Source organism: Trichoderma breve, chromosome 3 (genome assembly GCF_028502605.1).
Source record: "Trichoderma breve strain T069 chromosome 3, whole genome shotgun sequence".
Classification (NCBI taxonomy): Eukaryota; Fungi; Ascomycota; class Sordariomycetes; order Hypocreales; family Hypocreaceae; genus Trichoderma; species Trichoderma breve.
The window spans coordinates 1,761,942-1,781,862 of record NC_079234.1 but is presented as its reverse complement, the minus strand read 5'-3'; the positions used below and the strand labels follow the sequence as shown (position 1 = coordinate 1,781,862).

The following is a 19,921-nucleotide window of genomic DNA, read 5'->3' as shown; positions in this document are numbered from 1 at the left end:
AAAATACGGCTCATATATTGGTAATGGAAGTTGTTTTATCAAGGGAGTTTAATCGATTACAGAGACGAGATAGTTATATGATGGCTACATACATATGCTCAGCCAATATTCACGTCGCCTCCAACTGACAAAGTTCCCGCCCCCGAGTGCTGCATACCTGTTCCAGAAAAATGAGACGTGTTATTCACTACTGGCCCATCGTCTCTTGTCAAAAGCGGAAAAGACGAAGTTGCCGCCGCTGACACATTCTCATTGGGTTGTAGATATGAAAGCAGCTCCTTTGTGCAAGCAGCCGCCGTCGCAGCCGCGTACTTTTGCCACTTATCATTCTTGTGGGAATCCGCATAATCTGAGATGCCACGGATAACAAGACAAGAATATTCTGTCATCAATCCCGCCGCCTCCATCTCGAAGCAGAGCACATCCTCTAGATAACTCACAGCAGTGGTACTGCTACTCCGCATGACCGTGTCTCCGGAGGCAATCAGTCCATAGTGTATCTCAGGTCCAGGAAACTGGCGGACACTTCTGGTAACAACTCTCTCACGGTCGCATCGGTCACAATTGGGTTGGTTAAACTCGTGAGAATACCCTTTCGTAAACAAGATGTCGCTCTTGGTGGAAGGTTGCTGATAGTAGTCGGATAGGCGCGGCCCTTTCTGTAGCATCTGAGAGATGAATTCCTCGATTTTATTGTCGCTAACAAGATGATCAGAGCGCATTGTCTCGACTGCGCTCCGTAACAATGGCGGAGGAGGCTGCAGAAACCCCTTGAGAACGAAGCCGTAGTCTGTCTTCTTCCCCAGATCATATTGCACCACGCCGCCATATTCCCCGCTGGGCATGCTCACAACCACATCGCCTAGACGAATGTCATGCTTCGTACTCGGTACTCCTCCGCCTATTCCCACGAGGAATCTTAACTTTATAGCAGGAAATGTTCGCGCCAAATTGGTTGCAACAGTTGCCGCAGATCCTTTCCCTTGATTCCCAGGGAGACATGCAAGCACAATGTTGTTTCCGTATACTTCGCCCAAAACGTAGGTGTTCGAGTCTTCTTCTTTTCTCTGTAAGCGAGGGTGTTCCCGGTCCAGCATGTAACGAAAGGCGCTCATTTCGAAGCTCATGGCGCATATCACCGCAATAGTGTAGCTTTCGTAGGACATTTTGTCTCTCGTTTCCTGTGCCATATTCGTGTCTAGCTACTATGATGCCATTGAGAATGATAGAGTGTCCTGTGATCGGGAAGTTTTCGAGGGGTGTTCAGGACCAGACTAATTCATGAGGTAACATCCATTATCGTGCAGAACTCCACCGACAGCCTGATTCTTTAGAAATCAATGACATGCGGGGTCCAACTGATTTCATATTGGATGGGTATGAATTAGGCTCAGACTGTCCATCGCCGCCAACATTTCTGCTGCCTAATTACATGCAATCCTTCATCCACCGTTCCCCCAATGAAAGTCAAGTCTGTGCATGGCTATAGGGGAAAAAACAAGGCGAAGATGGACTTTAATGCCCAACCAAGACGCGTCTGTCTTTTCCTTTGCATATATGCCTTCCCCTCCAAACCATTTTTCTTTCCTCATCATATTCATTCCACAACTTGGCTAATCTGATGTTTCTATGCCATGAGACCAATTCGAAGACGAGGGCAACGTCGGGGAAGGCGTGGTTTAGACAAAAGTGAACAGTTTGTTCCGCTTTTTACCCCTGATAACAACCCACCTGTTATCCAATCAATTAAAGATTGGATATCAAACTGCGACAGTCGCCACAGTGGTACCTGTACCATATCATCTTCGTCATCTAGCATACAGCAGAAAATTTCTTGGCTCATTGATGTCAGGGATCGCTGTATAGTACGAGGGGCTGCTTCGAACGAATATTTGGCGCTCAGCTATACTTGGCAGAACAAGACAAGTCAGACCAACAAGGATGCTGAATTACAGCTGCTCAGCAATAACATCGAGTTATTGACGAAGGTCAATGCACTGGAACAGAATAAATCGAATCTACCCAAAGTTATAATCGATGCTATGGAGTTAACTAGCGCAATTGGGAAAAGGTATCTATGGGTGGATAGACTCTGCATCGTTCAAGACGATCCAGGGAAAGCATCCGAGTTTTCATCAATGGATCATGTCTATTCTGGCGCCTGCATGACTATCATTGCCGCAGCCGAGTATGGGATGTTTCATACTCCCGAGGCGACTATTCACAGTCCAGAAGTAAGGCATGTATCGAATATTATGTGCTCAGAGTCGGACTTGAAAAATCCCACTAAGGCGGCCGAGGTCGCCAGAGCACATCGTATTAGATCTTACTACGAGACAGTATGTGCGTCTGAGTGGGCAGAAAGAGCTTGGACGTACCAAGAATACGTTCTCAGCAAACGGGTAGTCTTCTTTCTGGGTACTTCAATATTCTGGCAGTGCGAGTGCGCAGTGTGGGATTCAAGTCAACTTCGACCGCAACAAAATGACAAACCTTCACCAGGGACTCTATCAGAAGTAGCGCCCATGAGGCAGCTCTCAGTACCGACATGGCCTGACTTCAGTATTTATGCTGACCTGGTTTGCCCCTATAACGGACGGCAGTTGACTTATAAAGAAGACGGTCTCTCTGCGTTCCTAGGAGTCTTGAACTATCTGGCTCCTGCATTTCCAGAAGGCTTTTTATTCGGGTTACCCAGACTCTATCTAGACCATGCACTACTCTGGCAGCCATTGAAAGGCACCTATCTTCATACGTGGGACCGAGAAAACAAGGCCGACCGGGAAAACGGTCCCTCAACCCGAAGGCCCACGCTGCCTTCCTGGGCCTGGTGTGGATGGCAATGTTATATTGACCCTGAGAGCTTTCAATCAGTTCTGAATGTCGATCAACATGGCCACAAGAAGCTAGGCATTACGAACTCCTGGAAACTGCGAAACACCGTCACATGGGAACATGTGGACTCGCCAAAAGAATCTGCCCGGCGAACGTTGTCCATATCGAATCACATCTCAGCTTCTGTAACTCGTGCGTCTTTTCTTCCTGCAGCAACCTTGGAGATACTCGCCACTTCCCATAAAAGAAGCGGCATTCTTCTTGGCGTTCGCGAACCCGGTCCTAGTCCAAAGCCCCCTAACCAATTTGTCCAAAGGTGGTTGCTCTTCGAGATACAGAGGGAAGGTTTGGAGGCGTGATTCGTATTACGGGAGACGCGACGTGTGGGCCAGCAGAGCCCATTGAGCTCATTGCAATCTCGCAGGGAAGTGCAAAGGGCAAATGTTTACGGAGCTGTTACGAGGAGAAGGTCCTACGAAGGAGCAGATACGCAGATCCAAGGCCGTTTCACGCTGTATATGATCGCGCTGGACGATGGGTTGGTCATAAGATGTGGGGCATTGGCTATCATTATCAAGTTATTGCTACAGGACAGTATGAGGAGAACCTAGAGCTACCAGAGTATGAAGATGATCAGGAGTATCAGTTCTACAACGTTCTCTGGGTTCAACGCGGGGATAATGATGTGGCATATAGGGCTGGCTGCGGACGTGTGTTGGCGGAAGCTTGGGAGAAAAGTGATCCTGAAAACATAAGGATTACTTTAGGCTAGAAGATACTTTTCTTTTGTGTCTTTTTTAAAAACTTCGGGTGCAGATTGAAAACAAGTTCCCGTTTACCGACCAGTTGGGTATGGAAATCCAACGGTAATTTAGCATTGACTGAGCCTTGAACCGATATCAACTATATTAGTGGGTAGATGACATATGTCACAACCCCTTGAATATTGATAATCGGCAAAAGAAGTGGTTCGATGTGATCTTACTGTAGAACCTAGCTATTGGAAGCCAAAGTTCAACTGATAGCTAATTACAGACATTTTGGGCGACTATCGACAAGTTTCGGCACACGAACTCAGTTAAATCACTCTGCCTTGAATTATAAGACGCATGCACAACTAGCCAGCTCCCAGTTGAACTAGATCAGCGCTACAGCCCCTGTATTATTGACCCCTGTTAAACAATAATTGCAAAAATAGGGAGTCTTCGAATGGCATTTCCTAAAGTGAGAATCCTACCAGGCGCTACAGACGTTATTGTCCAGTCACCAAATGTCATGTCAAAATGAGCGCACTCAGAGACAACCAACAGACCAAGTCTCCATCCAGCATTTCCATTCGACAACGCCCTGGAAATTAGCCGTGATGCATGACTCTATTTACAATCTCCATCATCCTCTAGTTCATCTGAGCTCGAGCCACCCCCAGTTACTCAAACAAGCAGCTGATTTGGCCGTCAAAGAGCTTAGCGTCTCCATCTCGACTTTGCCCCTTCAAAACACAGCCCTATATCGCAATAGGTAGCCCTTTTAGGCAACGCTAGGACCTCACATCGTGAAATGCTTCCAGATCGGTCAATGTCAGCTTCGGTGGCTGATGCTGATCACGGACCCTTCAATTACGTTTCACTGAGATTCTGAGGGTTACTTACGTAGTCTAGTTGCTGTAAACCTGGCTGAAAGAAGGAGTTTTCATGCCAACTAATGCGGTTGAGTGGCAGCCCGAAGATGGGCTGGTGTGGTTCAGGGGTCAAGGAGTAATAGCTCAACTCCTATATAGAGAGCGCAACATCTCAACAATAGATGGACGAGAAAGCTGCTTGTACCATCATTCTAATTCATTCATACGAACGAGTCGAGTCATAAATCATCACAATGCTTCACTCGACCACTCTGGCAAGTCTTTTGCTCGTCGCAGACCTCATCTCTGCAGCTTCTCACCCCCAAGAGCCTCCCACCGTCCACCTCTCCTCAGGAACAATCCTAGGAAACACATGCAAACGCACTCCAGTCAAGCAATTTCAAGGCATTCCATACGCTCATCCACCCGTCGGCCATCGAAGGTTTATGCCCCCAGAACTATTCAACGGTCGATACCCAAACGGACATCTTGACGCGACAAAACCACCACCCGCATGTATCCAATGGGGATCCGCATTCGACGTAACAGACACTCCCCTATCAGAAGACTGGTAAGCTATCATAAACTCTGACAGAAAATGCCATGTAAATACTAATCTTTTACATCTAGTTTATATCTAGACGTCTACGTCCCTCCACACGCAACATCGAAATCATCTCTCCCCGTCAAAGCCTTCGCCTACGGCGGCGGTAACGACGGAGGAGCCATCACGTACCCCCTCTACGACTCCTGCAACCTAGCCATAGACGCCATCGTAGTCAAATTCAACTACCGATTAGGTCCTCTCGGCTTCCTAGCACTACCAGATGCCGGCATCAGGGGCAACATGGCCATCCAAGACTATCTTGCAGCTCTCACCTGGGTGAAACACAACATCAAAGCCTTCGGAGGTGATTCGACCAAAGTGATGCTCTTTGGCCAGAGTGCCGGCGCGGACGATACCTTTGTAGTCTCAACATTACCTGAGGCAAAGCATTTGATCTCTGCTGCGGTGATGGAGTCTGGAGGAGGTCAAGACGTAGCTCCTTACAAGACAGCCACGTATACGGGACAAAGTTTCGCAAAGACGCTCAACTGCCGTTCAGACGATGTAAGTCCACGTCCTTCTCTCAATATGAAGCCCTTCAAACTGACAATGCCACCTGTACAGCTGTGCTGTTTACAATCCAAGTCTGTCAAAGACCTTATCAAGGCTCATTCCCAAACGCCAGCCCTCCTCGATCCAACCACCAACGGCGGCCTCCTCGCCACCGTCTTAGGTATCGACCTTCCCAACATCACATCTCTCGACTCCTCCGTTCTCGATGGTGAAATCATCAAGCATCAACCTCTATCAGTCGGCTCCCAAGTACCCATCATCATCGGTCAAAGTAAGCCAACAACCCCCTAGACAAAAAAAAAGCACATAAAAAAACAAAAAGACTAACATCACCAAACAGACGAACTAGACAGCAGCCTCCTCACCCTCCCCGTCTACTTCTCCTCCTCATCCAACGTCCTCACAGAATCCAACTACACAGACTTCCTCTCCCAATGGGGCCCCTCCTCCTCCTCCATCTCCAAAGCATACCCCCTATCCCTCTTCAACACCACAGGCTCAACCTCCTTCGCCGTCGTCGCCGCAATCACCCACATCACCACCGTCTCCGGCTTCAACTGTCCCGCCTACAAAGCCCTCCGCGCCGCCAAAGCACCAGCCTACGCCTACCGCTTCAACCGCACCCTCTCCTGTCCCTGGCTCGACGAAGACGGCCAGCCTTTCCCCTCTGCAGATCTCGCCCCTTTCTTTGGAAGTACGCATACGGCTGAATTGCCCTTTGTCTTTGGAAACATGGATAACCAGCCTTTTGGCAATGGTACGTGCAGTGCATCGAAGCAGGATCGTAGTATAAGCGCTTCGATGATTGCTGCGTGGACGGCATTGGCCGAACGAGGGCATCCTGAGACGAAGAGTGTGAAATGGCCTCGCTTTGATGCCCACTCAAACCGAGGAGTGTACATTCAGGATACTATTGCACCAGCCGAGTTGGATTTCACAGAGTGCGAGTTTTGGGATCAAATTTGGGCGGCAATGGGCGGTGTCAAATTTGGCCCGGCAGTGTGATCTCTTAGAGGATGATCACAAGATGCAAGAGTGAATGAACAATTAGAGAGATAATCTTAATAGTTATAGAGCAAGTGTTAAACGCCACTCATTCACTGATGATTGAAGCGCATCTATATATATGTACATGTTAAAAAGACAGTCGTAAAGCAGCTGATCCTATCGAATGAGCCAGTTTACACGACGTCGGGTATCTACATGGTCCCTTTCATATTCTCCTCTTATATCGAACTTCGATCCAAGAATCGAAACAAAAAGGCCGCCGATTCTACACACGTTTCTTTAAAGCAGCGACACTCGCATTCTATGCGTGAGGGTCTGGTAGCCAAAGAACCAAATCTTGGTCTGCTGTCGCGAAAAAGTTGAACCGCGGGTTGAAAGCCAGCACCGCCGCCTCTCTCTTATCAGGCAGCGTCCATGTTGGGTCCAACACCTTGTTCTCTGCTGGCTGCTTCAGTGTATCCCAAACCAGCACGTCCTGCTTAGCTCCACCACTGAGCACATATCGTCCATCCGGTGCGAAACAGCAGTCGCCGCTGCTTTCGAATGCTCCGGGGTCGGTGGGAGCCGGGGCGGCGCCGTTTGCGGCAATGTTCTCGCCCGGAGCAAGCCGACGCGTCCCACCTGCGGGCCGTCGAAGATAGGCTTTCAGATTGCCCTGGAAAGCGTCGAGAAGAAAGTGTCCTCGGCCCTTTGTTCCCACTAGGATAGTTTTCCCATCGTTGGAAAACTCGAGCTTGGTCCACCCCTTGACAAGACACTGAGAATCGACTCCGCGGCACTGCTCCACGATATCGATGGTGGTAAACGGCGCCTTGTCGTAGTTTCTAACGTCGTACAATAGAACAGAGCCGCTGCTGGGACACGCAACAGCAAAGACTGTCCCGGAAGGATCATAGGCTGCAAGGTACGGCGATCGAAGGAAGAGCTGGCCCTGCCAATGTTTCGTCTGGGTGTCCCAAAGCCGGACAGTGTTGTCTTGTGAGCAGGATATGAAGTTGTCGCTACCGGGATGTACGGCAAGTGCTGTGACTGCCGCGTCGTGGCCTTCAAAGTAGCGAATGAAGGAGTTGTCGTGAGTAGCGAGGTATCGAATGGCGTCTAGAGGGCGATTAGATGCAAGCGGTGCCAAAAGGGTAGTAGGGAATGCTATTACGGTTCTGTTTGGTACTGGCGTAGATTATACTAGACCTCGTATGTGTAAACTTTGCCAGCTTGACGCCGTATTTCTTGCTAAGCAGGCTCTTGTCATGGCGCCCCTCTCGGACGTTGTAGATCTGGATTGTCTCATCGCTAGCAGAGGTCATGAGCAGCTCGCCATCGTCATCGTAGTCAATTGAGAGCACCCGAGGCTGAGGCCGTCCATCTTTGATATCATCGCGACGTAGAAGCTAAAAGGGAGCGCCGATTCACGTCAGCACTGATTGTCTGGCGATACAGGTAGCAAAACAAACGGACCTTTGTCGGGCGAAAGCTAGACACAACGTCGCTGAGATTTGACACGGGCGCGCTGGCGGCCAGATTCCTCGAGATACTGAGAGCTGGAGAGCCGTTTGAGCTGGCGGGAAGATCGAGGTCCATGGGCGTGGAAGCCATTTTGTTGTGTCGCCGAATTAGCAGAGCTTTGAAGCTGAAGCCACGCTGCGATGATGCGGTGCGTCTTCCGACCGAGGCCACAGAGGCCGCTGTAGCGTCGCAGAAGCTCTTTTAGCGGTCGAAACGAGAATTGAGGTGATGATGTGCGATTTAAGATTCTGGCCGTGACGAATTGAGTGGCTGGTGGAGGAGATGATCGGATGCAGCTGTGATTGTGTGAGTGTGTTGGAGGTGCGAAATTGCGATGGTGCTTTTCCTTTGTTAGAGCTTTTGCTAGAGCAACGACGTCACGCTTCTGGGGTCTATTTTTTTCGCGTGGCCGATTTCGACGCCAAAGCACGTGCCGCTCAACGGTGAGAGAAGCACGGGAAGATGGACATACAGTATTGTGCTGACGGTTAAATTCAAGTAAGTTTTACTTATCATTAAACATTGTTTTAAAGTAATTATTACATAACTGATATGATATTAATGTGTTTATCATAGTTTAGTCGGCCATTGGCACGATAAATATGTGGTTGCATCATACTTCAACACCAATGAGGCGCATCCCCGTATAAGTCCTTCACACTCATATATATATGATCGCCTTTTCTAAACAGCTGCACAGATAGCTCAACATATTTTCTTATTAAACTAAGGATCCAGATTAAAGCAGTTACTGTAACACAGACGCAAAAATCGTGAACCTGTAGATGAAATTGTTCCCGTTGTATCTACAAATACAGCGCCACCGTAGTCGCAGCGCTGGTGATAGCCGCTCCCTATATATACATATATCTATTCTAATAAAAACAAAGTTAACCTTTTAAAAACTGAAAATCTCATTCTTTGCCCTCTTCTATATCCCTCGACGAAGACGCCGCCTCCACATCCTGCGCGCTCACCTGCGTAAACGCCCTCTCCACCATGATCCCTCCCACCTTCACTCCATCCATCTCAACCGCATCGCTTGGCGGCCCTTGCGCAGATACTTCCGTAACGGTGCGGTTCGTCTCGCCCGTAAAGGCACCGCTGTGATTCAGCTTAGCCCAGTCGTGATGCTGCACCTCGCCCTTACCCTTGGAACCGCCGTGCCGATCGGAGCTGACGCCCGTTGCGGCGCTCCGGGACTGCGTCACCGTCCACTGCGTCACGTTCCGGACACCGGCTCGGAGGAATTCGCTGATGATGACGAGATGCCGGTATATTGGGGGGAAGTTTGCGCACAGAATGGCACAGCAGGGCTCCCAGGCCGATAAGATTCCCAGAGACGCCTCGTTCCCTATTGTAACATCGTTGATTAGGCTTTGCAATCATTTGTCCCTTACACGGCTGGTTGGCAATGAATAGGGATGGGGGTCAAGACTTACATGTAAAATCAGCAGATGCAACGCCAAACACAAAGGATAGCCTCGCCGCGCTAATCGCACACACTGCCAGTCCAACTCCAAACATGAGGCACAGGATAATCCTCTTCTCCTTGGCCGCCTGAAGCCCCAGTATCACCGGGATCGGCATCAGAAACACCCACAGGTCGATTACCATGTTCGTTACATTGGTGAAATACGTAAAGGCTTCCTTGTTGATGCACTTCCCCTTTGCCTCACCCCACCATGCCTTGATGGGCCGACATCCAAAGCCCAGCGTCACCTCCATGACAATGACCCAGACGATCACGAAGCAGGCAGTGCCGAGGACGATGTGTCTGAATTTGCGTGTGATGAAGATACGGTAATATAACGCTAAGATAGAGAGCTTTGTGAAGGCGATGGCGATGTCGTAAAAGTGACTAAAGATGTAGTCTCCCTGTTAGACGGGAGGGATGATTGTCAGTAGCAATTTTCTTTTCATATCAGCATAAAAGAGCCAAGAGGTATTACCTTGAGAAACTGTTGTACTTGGTGCTCTGATAGAGCCTCTATATGGCGTCCAAGTCCATTCGGTGGTCCTACATAGCAAAGTCAATCCTCATCTTGTTCTAACAGGCCATAGTATCACTTTCAACCTACCATATACAATCCCAAGCACGCACACAGTCATCGCCACCAACTTCAAAGACCTCATTAGCTCTTTTCACAATTCAAACAACATCATGAATCCATACCGTCGCAAAAAGCATGAGATAGTCATCAAATGAAAACCAAAATCCCGACTGTGCAGATGCTGACGCCCATAGCCGCCACCCAGTGCTGAGCGCCTCGAGCGCAATGGGAATCGCATACATGGTCGTGACCAAGCCCGTCTTGGACTCAGCCAAGTACTCTGGACTCAGCGTCGAATTCGTCGCCATCTTGAACGTTTATTTTCCTTTTCTTTTCTCTTGTTCCTGCGTTGTACGACGCTGTGTCGTCGTTCAAGAGTTGACAGCTCGGGAGAATAAGCAGCCACTGCCCCACGCAGTGACATATATACTGTTATATATATATATATATATTCAGAGCAGCATTCTTCAAAGGCCTTGCTATCTGAAGGAAATCCTGCCATACGGGTCGCGTGGGGGATATCTAATCGGTTGGTCGACAGCTCGTAACAGTAGCAGCACCAACCAGCCGGCTGGCTGCGTCACTGACACAATGTCATGCTCACAAAGACTCAAGCGCACATGATAATATCGATGGAAAAGTTCTGTGAAAAGGAGCGAGAGATGCGCCAGCGAAAAGAGACAGAAAAGATGTGGATAGAAAGGAAGAAAAAGAAAAGAAAACAAAGGTGATGCGCAAGGCTGCAGTAGGCCACTCTTTACATCAACGGGCATGTAGTTAAGCATCATTGTATGGCTGACTTGATATGCAGCACACATGCGATATCACCCTCCCATATCGAAATCCACCACTCTCTGCTCTGTATAAACCCGTACAGATACATACATGATGCTCGTCGCCACTCAACGGTACCACCACCCAGGGGGACCCTCTTTGCTCCTCATGGACCGATCCGGCCACTTAGATGCCGCCAGAGAGGAATGGAGGATGCCCAATGAATACCAGTTTGGCAAGGCTCTGCTGCAGCATAAGCTTGAGCAAGACGATGGAAGAATTCGAGAAATGACAAAAGAAGAGGCATGTCGAATCAGCAGTTTAGCAGCTAAACCGGCATGATGGGTGGGGGGAATACATGTAATTGATCCAACACCACCAAGCGTCACATCAAGTTGCATACAGCAGCTATGCGTATAATCACCAGATCCGCTTCTCACGGTTTGATCCCCTACTCAATCTGTAACGTCAATGCGCCTCTTTTAAATGCAGACACCACGGCGAAAATAGATTGGAATTTAAGCCACATATGCTGAAGCAAACAATGTGTGCAGAGTTATAGCTGGACTCGGGAGGTTCGTGCTACGTAAATGGATGCAAGGATACAAGGATGCGGGCGATCATGCGGCATGGAGTATTGTAGAGCAAGTCTTGATACCTTGAATCCTTGTTCAGACTTGTTCTACCCTTTCTATGTCCAGCCCCTCTTCTAATCGGTATATCCACCGGGGCATAACATCGAAAAAAAAGAAGCAAAGGAGAAGCGACAGAGAAGAATCAAGCATGTCGCTTCCTTGGGTCTACACACCCACTCACTCACATACATGTGCTAATGCGTTGCATTATCGTCTTTGACCACACCATACCATTTCATTCAGCACGCAGCCAGCAACCTCTTGAAGCCAACAACCAGCTGCAATCGCCACAGATGGGCAGCCAACTGACCAAACAAACATGTATACCATCGATAAGAACATTGAAGACAGAAAGCCACCCTCTTTGTAAGAAGCCTGTGTATCATCTATTACTACAGAATGCCCCAGAGATGTGGGACAAAGCAATGATCCTGGGCATCCATGCATGTAAGACGACTCCCAAGCCAGACTAGCCAGAGTCGATAATACGACGTCAAGTTCAATAAAGTGTGCATGTGTGTTATCGAGTAGGACGAGTACCAGTACAAGCCCTTTACATGGTCGGATTTTGCCTCGCACAAAACACAAAGCACATGTAGGATCCCATATAAATCGCCACGCTATTTGCACGTTTGTGCGCATGCATCCATGGTAGGTTGTTCAGCTGCGGAATGCCTACATGTACAGATCCTGCTAGTATTGGTCTTCTGAGACGATATCCCGTGAATCTGATTTGTGACCGAGGGGAAATGAACAAGTCTCAGCCATCTATTTTCAAGATGTCTCAGTCGCCCTTTCGACCACAAACCAGCTGACTGGGCCCTGAAGTGCGTGTCCTTGAATCAGTCATGCTTCATTTGACAAGAGACTCCATTATCTGCATCCGTACTCTCAAATGCAGCAAGTAATATCACCAACCTGAATCCCTGTCTTGTGTCCGCCATCCATTTAAGGGCTTAAAAGCTTCGGCCCCCTGCAGTGGCCAGAGATTAGAGATCAAGACCCGGAATCTCGCCCACTCCACCATCGGAACAGAAGCACAGGGATTAACATCGATATTTTCCAATACCACGGTAACAACACAAAAACTAGCACATCACATGTAGCCGCAAGCATCCGCATTTTCAGCTTCCTTTGTCTCGCCCATGGCTCCCATCGTCAGCTAGCATATCGACCTGTGCCGTGCCGTAATGAACCACATGCATAAAACCACATGGATGCGTCCAACATCCAACACCACGTCCAACAGGAAGCCTCAGGCATCCCCTATGCGTCCTATTTAATCATTCAGCTGCTTTCGCGCAACTCATTTTCATATTCCTAACCTGCTTAATGCCGATATATTTGGTGCTACAGTGCATGTAGTGTATCAGCATTTATGGGCGCATCGTTTAGAGTTTACAACGTGCCGTGCCGTTAGATAATACAGATTTAACAAAACTCAATGCCCAGTACATTTGTTTGAGCACATCCGCCAGCTGGCGAACCACTTGATGAAAACCGTTTGAGCCTTTTGCTGCCTCTATTCTCCTTCTTTCTCTCAAATTTCATTCTGCATGTTTTTGAAAATCTCTTCCTCTTCCTTTTTTGAGTAGATAGCCGTTTATCGAGAAAAAATCACCACGATGAGGCTCATCATCAGCTTCCTCTTACTCGCCTTGGTCACAACCTCAGACCAAGCAGTGCCAAAACCTGCGCCTCGCCCTCGAGTTGATCTTGGATATGTCGTCTACGAAGGTCTCTACAACGCCACTACCGACCTGAAAATATGGAAAAGGTGCGGATCAAGCTCTCTCTCTCTCTACAGATGAGAAGAACAGGAACATAAAGACTCACCACTGCACAGCATCCGGTACGCTGCTCCGCCAGTAGGCAAACTGCGATGGCAAGCTCCCCAAGAACCCCCAAAGGCAACGACCCGAAATCGCGTCGTTCAAGCTATAGATCAGCCTCCCTGGTGCCCTCAGTCGGGAGCTTTTGGCGTGCCACCGGTATATGGTTTCAACTCTAATTCCGGCAACGAAGATTGTCTGTATCTCAATGTCTACGCTCCGCCGCGAGCTGAGAATCTACCCGTCCTTGTTTGGATCCGTAAGCAAAAACGCATCACCATCAGGCTAAATATTGAACGAAGCTGACTCTGAACAAACCACAAAGATGGCGGGGGTTATTCCGTCTTCGCTGCCACCTACGACCCCAGCTCCATGCTGAACACCAACAACAACAGCTTCATCGTCGTCGAGATCCAGTATCGCCTCGGCGCATTCGGCCAGCTGGCTTCAGCCGAAGTTCGCCAGCACGGCAAGCTCAACGCCGGACTCTTGGATCAGCGCTTCGCCCTCGAATGGGTTCAGAAGCACATCTCCAAGTTTGGCGGTGATCCAACACGTGTGACTCTTGGTGGTGAATCTTCTGGTGCGGGATCTGTCATGTATCAGTCGTTGGCGTATGGGGGTAAAGAATCTAGACTCTTCAACAACGTACGTATTTCTAAAACCCCCAACTCTTACTTATGACGATGGCACATGACTGATGAGTTCCAGCTCATCTTGGCGAGCAACTATGTCCCTCCCATTTATCCCTTCGACAGCAATATTTCCACAAGTCACTACAACGACTTTGCCGAAGCCGCTGGCTGTGGAAAGGATTCGGCTGCCGTAAAAAGACACTCGAGCGTTTTCCACTGCCTTGTCGCCGCAGATACAAATGCCCTGCAAAATGCCAGTGGCCTTGTATCGACCTCCAAGGGCTACTTTGGGAGCTTCGCCTGGCTCCCCGTCATTGACGGCGACATGATCCGGCAACGACCCTCGGAACAGCTTCAGTGCGGCAAAGTCAGCGGCAAGCATGCTTTAATCGGAGTACGATGAGGCCTTTTTCTATGATTCTTGAATGCCACGTTCCCATGCTAATGCTCGACAGACCAATGCAGATGAGGGCGTTCCCCTGACGAATCCCAACATCACCACCAAGCCGCAATTCGACGCCTTCATCTCCTCCACCCTCCCTCACCTAACCACCTCCGACATCCTCTCCCTCAATCACATCTACAATACGGCCACCGCCCAGCCAGGCGACAACGGAACACGCTTCGACACAAGCGGCGACGCCGGCCCTACAGCAAACACCGTCTCGGGCATGGCCACGGGCATCCAGCAGACGGCCTTCAACGTCGCCGCCGAATCCATCTTCCAGTGCCCGTCCCAGTGGGTCGCCGAGGCATTCAGCTCGCCGACCTCAGGCCGCCGCACGTGGAAGTATCAGTACTCGCTCGACCCGGCGTACCACGGTGCGGATCTCGGCGCTTACTTTGCCAGCAGCGGCTTTCCCAATCCCAGCTTCCGGCACAGCTTCCAGAGGATATGGGGAAACTTTATCGTCAGCGGTAGTCCTGTTATTTCTGTTGAGGATGCAACTGCGGGAGCGGAGAATGCTACGGTGCCTGTTGATGATAAGCACCCGGAGATGATTTCGTGGCCGCAGTATAGCGAGCAGAACCCGACGTTTATGAATCTCAATACGACGGGCGGAGAGGTCGAGCTGGTGACTGTGACGGACGAGCTGAGCTACAATATTCGCCATGGAGATGGCATTGTTAATACGTTTCGCCTGGCTAATGCGAAAAGCTGGGAAGGGGGGCGTGGTGAGAGATGTGCATTCTGGAGGGCTGTTGCGCCACGAGTGCCCAACTGAAGTGAAGATTAGAATTTCTTTTCCGTTCATTCTCCTCCTCTTCTTTAAAATCTGGGTTGAGATTTAAACGAGCTTAAACGGCGGGATTTGGCCGGCAGTACTTTACCCGTATATATCATCGAAGTTACACGTACTTACATAGTAATGAGGCATGGTGGTGAGATGAGTAATAGCAGGACAATGGCCTCGTAATCCGATTACTCGGTATTATTTCCCCTTGCTCTCCATAAAATACGATTCATGAAAAAAGACAAGCTTATAGATAAGCTGCCGTTAGATCTCCTAACGTTGTCTCTCGTTTACCCACGGCACTCGGGAATGCCCTCAGTAAATACACACATAGCCATCGGCGACCGAGATCCGCCCAGCTTCAACATCCAATTGTTCGGCTTTTTGTCACTGCAGCAATACTATGAAAACTACATATGTACTCTGACTGACGGCATATTCCCTCTTTGCATCCATGGATATGTATACACAACTTTACCGATAAACCGCTACCCCGTTTAGCCCAGCGGCTTTCATCGGCGCAACCGTAAGTCAAGTCCGCTACCAGGAAGAAACAATGTCTTAGCACACATAATTATCCGACAGCCCTCACTTTAAAACCCCACGAAACTTATCATCGAATCAAAGCGACGCTGAATAATCGCGGGAGATTGCGGGGAGTGGAGGGTCGCAAGGATCCAATCTAAGATAATATTCTGCCTAGGTACTTTATTCTCGTACTGTTCAAGCCCTTCTTCGCCCCCCATGCGGAAACCGCTCTGCATCCCAGCCTGTCAAAAAAGCCAATCTTGGGCGATTTGCACTCGGCCGCGTTACGGCATCGGTCAGACCGGTGGCGCCTTTTCAAGCCCTTTTATCTCGTATAGGAAAATGGCGACGAGATGGAATTGGAGAGAAGGAAGTGAAGATAAAGATAAAGATTAAAAAAAGAAAAAGAGGATGATTGATGATTATAAGAGTTCGGAATCCATCCTCCGCCATCCGCATCTCTCTCAGTCTCATCTCATCCTCCTGTCTGTTGTCCAAATAAAACAGTCGCGACAGTACAGTAATATTTCACTCGGCTTCTTATTCGGCGTCAGCTTACCTGATATCCTTCCATCCTCTTCATTTTCCTCAATTGGTCCCTGAACCGCCTAGATTCCCCCAACCGGCGCCAAACTCAACTTTCCCCAGGTCTTCCGAATCTCCGTTCTTCGGCCACTGTGGCTCTCGGGACCCTTTTTTTTTTCTACACCCTCCTCTACTACCCACGACACAATTTAGGCTTACCGCAGAAAGAAGCGGCTTCAATTGCGCCCCTCATACAAAAAAGCATTAAATACAGCGAGATTTCGTTTCTTGCTCCACCTGCGGGATCCCGGTCGGGTTGCGTGTTAAAGCTGTTGCCATTGCTAGCCGGGCCGCCGTCATCGGGTCTCGTTCGCACCAAAAATCGAAATCCGTTCCTGCAGCTCCCCAACACCCTTCTTTTTATCTTTTAACCCGCATCGTTTAGGCTCTATCTAATTCTTTCTTCTGCTGTTACTATTCCTGTTCCTTTATTCTTTTGTAATACTGTAACACAGGCGGTAAAGGAAAGAAACAGAGGCCTCGCAGCTGTGCGAAAAGGCGACAGCGCCAATGTCCACCACAATCGGGTACGTTACATCTTTGCGACTTGACTCTTACTTACACAACTCGTCCACGCGACTCACCTCAACTCAACCCACAACTAACACTCTTTGTCTCCAGCGGTTTCGCCGCAGGCGCTCTGGCGGCGTGCGGCGCCGTCACCGTCACCCACCCAGCCGAAGTCCTCAAGATCCGCCAACAACTCCAAGGCGAGCTGCAGACAAAGGGCGCCCAGCCCCAGTACTACCGCGGCCCGATCCACGGCATCAGCGTCATCGTCAAGAACGAAGGCATCCGCGGCATCTACCGCGGTCTCGGCGCCGCCTACATCTACCAGGTCCTGCTCAACGGCTGCCGCCTGGGCTTCTACGAGCCCATGCGCAAGGGCATGTCGCGCCTCTTCCTCCGCGACGAAAACGCCCAGAACCTCGCCATCAACGTCCTCTGCGGCGCCTCGTCCGGCATCATCGGCGCCGCTGCGGGGAGCCCCTTCTTCCTCGTAAAGACCCGCCTGCAGAGCTATTCTCCCGTCCGGCCCGTGGGCACCCAGCACAACTACCGCAATGCCTGGGACGGCCTGAGGCAGATCTACAAAGGCGAGGGCTTCTTCGGTCTGTACCGTGGCATCACCGCCGCCATGGTGCGGACTGGATTCGGCAGCTCTGTCCAGCTGCCCACGTACTTTTTGGCCAAGAGGCAGCTGGTCAAGCACGCCGGCATGGAGGAGGGACCGGCGCTGCATCTGGCCAGCTCTTCGGTCAGCGGCTTCGTCGTCTGCTGCGTCATGCACCCCCCTGGTGAGCATCTACTCGTCCTTACCCATTCCTCTCTTCTTCTTTTGTCTGTCAGAGTCTTTTGCAGCTAACATATATACCCACGCAAGACACAATCATGTCCCGTCTGTACAACCAGCACGGCAACCTCTACAGCGGCATCTTCGACTGTCTCGGAAAGACGATCCGAACGGAGGGCATCTTCGCCATCTACAAGGGCTTCATCCCCCATCTGGCCCGAATCCTGCCACACACCATCCTGACCCTCTCCTTGGCCGAGCAAACCGCCAAGTTGGTGAGAAAGGTTGAGAACCGCATCCTGCCTATGCTAGGCTACGACGAGGAAGAGCGCCTCTAAACAAGAAGAGCGCCTCTAAATTCAAGGAAGAGTGCCTTTAAATTCCGAGAGGCCCTGGCGTCACAAAAAAGTCCGGGGGTTTGCTTTTGGTTTCCCCCACACTGCCGGTCCTGTTATTTATTTTTTAACAAACAGGCTTGTTATTTCATCACGCATACCATACAGCCACTAGTAGTACTACTACTGTTTACTACTAGTATACCTTGTATGCTGTACATCTTTCAGGAGCGACTGCTCTGGTTTATAGATCACAAGGAGTATTTTTCAGGGTGTCTCCTACAACTTGGAAAGAGAAGGAGGGGCAATAAGGCATTGGGCGGAATAATGGAAAAGCTCAAGGCGGCATGATTTTTGCACTGGAGTTGGTAGTCTTCATGAATAGATCTGAGCGCACCGACGCTGCTGAAATTTATATTCTTTTTTTTATTCTAAGCCTCCTCTATACTTGAATCCTTCGTCTTGTTTTGTTTCATTTGTCGTTGCCTCGAATTCAATTCTTTTCCTTCTTTTTAACCCCCTTTGTTTCGAAGTCAATCCCCTACTATCCACCCATGGAGCGCTTGCATCCGTAGCACAGCTTCCCCGTCTCAGGGTTCACGGCGTCCTGTGTCAAGTCATCACCCAGTTCACCAGCCCACGTCGAATCGCCCTCCTGGTCCAGGGTTATGCCACATAAGCGACAATAATGCGAACTAACCAGCCTGTCCAGCTTCCCCGCCGTGCGGACGACATTGGTCACAATGCCCGAGTAAGGCCCCTCCACGCCGTCGAAATACCGAGCCATGACCTCCTCGATGCTCTGGTCCTTGTGAGAGACAACACTGGACGATGCTCCATCGGTAGAAGGGATTAGCTCTTGCACAGCGGGTGTCGTGCCAAGATATGTCATGACTTCGGCTTTGAGAATCTCTCGCAGGGGGTAGTATATGGGAAACTGGATCTTGGCATCTTCTTGGCTTGCTTCCCCGGTGCTAGTACTACTAGCCGGATCTGCACCCGGCCGGTAGGTGCAGACGGTGAACAGTCCGTCGTTGATCTGCCAGGGTACGGCAAAGCCTCTGCCGTTTGCGACCTCGGACAAGGTCAGAGCAGCCAGCGCCGTGGTGCTGTGTCCAAACAGCAACGCAGAATAAGACTTCTGTATAGCAACATCCAAGAGAAGATGGCGGATAAACAGTCTCAGACTGTCAGCGCGTGAAGTCACTGACGGCAATGAGGAAAAGAAGAGCTGTAGTCGTTCTGCATCGTTTCCACCCTCAGGAACGGGTATGGTGGTCCAGTCAATCGTCTTGACACTAAGAACCTTGCTCAGATGCACGCACTCAAACGAGACGTTGGGGAACCTCTCGCGGTACTTGGCGAGAAGTCTCTGTGCAGGGGTATCTTGGGAGTCAGTGCGGATGGAGAGATCTGTGTCGACATGGACAATGAGAGGCTCAAATGGCGATGATCCCTTTCTTGATGCATGATATTGGGCGGTCTTGTCAAGGATCTGAGTGAGAACGGTGGATGAGGGTCCAAAGGAGAGGCCGGCAACATATCTCCGGGGCTCAGGTTTGGTAGAAGTTCTGGTTTCTCGCTGGAGAACAGTGAATCTCTTGACGGCCTTAGAATCGACATAGTCGATGAAGCAATCCCTGTATTGCGTGTAAGTACTAAAGTGTGTGTATGAGTTGCTGTCATGAGAGGGGTGAGTCATGCATACTGGCAGGTTGCAACATTGCGCAGTTCAAATGCGGCATCTGGCTTCTTGCAGCGCATGCATGGCCGGCTTGGGGTTTGTGATCCCGCCATTATGGGTTTGGGAGGTTGTGGAATAGAAGAGAATAAGGAGTACGGATGAGTCCGTGTGGGGGGTTGCAGACTCGTTCAAGAGAGAATTACAAGAGAAGAGCGCTTCTGAAAATAAATGATGGCTCGTTGTTGA

General features: G+C 49.9%; 7 protein-coding genes across 7 annotated transcripts; 3 read left to right on the top strand and 4 right to left on the bottom strand.

Moving 5' to 3' along the window:
* Positions 1 to 98: 98 nt before the first annotated feature.
* Positions 99 to 1,166, bottom strand: T069G_04973 (phosphorylase superfamily domain-containing protein; the record flags this gene model as incomplete). The annotated part of the gene is made up of 1 exon (XM_056172183.1): positions 99 to 1,166. One exon carries the CDS (start codon positions 1,164 to 1,166, stop codon positions 99 to 101), a length of 1,068 nt encoding a protein of 355 aa, XP_056029041.1.
* Positions 1,167 to 4,707: 3,541 nt separating this feature from the next.
* T069G_04972 (carboxylesterase family domain-containing protein) lies at positions 4,708 to 6,578 on the top strand (the record flags this gene model as incomplete). Its single annotated transcript, XM_056172182.1, has 5 exons — positions 4,708 to 5,024; positions 5,084 to 5,564; positions 5,625 to 5,844; positions 5,914 to 6,204; positions 6,247 to 6,578. 5 exons carry the CDS (start codon positions 4,708 to 4,710, stop codon positions 6,576 to 6,578), a joined length of 1,641 nt encoding a protein of 546 aa, XP_056029040.1.
* A 304-nt stretch (positions 6,579 to 6,882) lies between these two features.
* T069G_04971 (WD domain, g-beta repeat domain-containing protein) lies at positions 6,883 to 8,174 on the bottom strand (the record flags this gene model as incomplete). The annotated part of the gene is made up of 3 exons (XM_056172181.1): positions 6,883 to 7,679; positions 7,735 to 7,969; positions 8,037 to 8,174. The coding sequence occupies 3 exons, from the start codon at positions 8,172 to 8,174 to the stop codon at positions 6,883 to 6,885; spliced, it is 1,170 nt and encodes a 389-aa protein (XP_056029039.1).
* An 824-nt stretch (positions 8,175 to 8,998) lies between these two features.
* Positions 8,999 to 10,446, bottom strand: T069G_04970 (uncharacterized protein; the record flags this gene model as incomplete). Its single annotated transcript, XM_056172180.1, has 5 exons — positions 8,999 to 9,438; positions 9,527 to 9,962; positions 10,037 to 10,104; positions 10,166 to 10,205; positions 10,261 to 10,446. 5 exons carry the CDS (start codon positions 10,444 to 10,446, stop codon positions 8,999 to 9,001), a joined length of 1,170 nt encoding a protein of 389 aa, XP_056029038.1.
* Positions 10,447 to 13,172: 2,726 nt separating this feature from the next.
* Positions 13,173 to 15,240, top strand: T069G_04969 (carboxylesterase family domain-containing protein; the record flags this gene model as incomplete). Its single annotated transcript, XM_056172179.1, has 6 exons — positions 13,173 to 13,324; positions 13,394 to 13,457; positions 13,515 to 13,638; positions 13,705 to 14,027; positions 14,091 to 14,408; positions 14,470 to 15,240. 6 exons carry the CDS (start codon positions 13,173 to 13,175, stop codon positions 15,238 to 15,240), a joined length of 1,752 nt encoding a protein of 583 aa, XP_056029037.1.
* Positions 15,241 to 16,872: 1,632 nt separating this feature from the next.
* On the top strand, positions 16,873 to 17,994 carry T069G_04968 (mitochondrial carrier protein domain-containing protein; the record flags this gene model as incomplete). Its single annotated transcript, XM_056172178.1, has 3 exons — positions 16,873 to 16,889; positions 16,984 to 17,660; positions 17,747 to 17,994. 3 exons carry the CDS (start codon positions 16,873 to 16,875, stop codon positions 17,992 to 17,994), a joined length of 942 nt encoding a protein of 313 aa, XP_056029036.1.
* Positions 17,995 to 18,535: 541 nt separating this feature from the next.
* On the bottom strand, positions 18,536 to 19,788 carry T069G_04967 (cytoplasmic tRNA 2-thiolation protein 2 domain-containing protein; the record flags this gene model as incomplete). The annotated part of the gene is made up of 2 exons (XM_056172177.1): positions 18,536 to 19,631; positions 19,700 to 19,788. 2 exons carry the CDS (start codon positions 19,786 to 19,788, stop codon positions 18,536 to 18,538), a joined length of 1,185 nt encoding a protein of 394 aa, XP_056029035.1.
* Between the last annotated feature and the right edge of the window lie 133 nt (positions 19,789 to 19,921).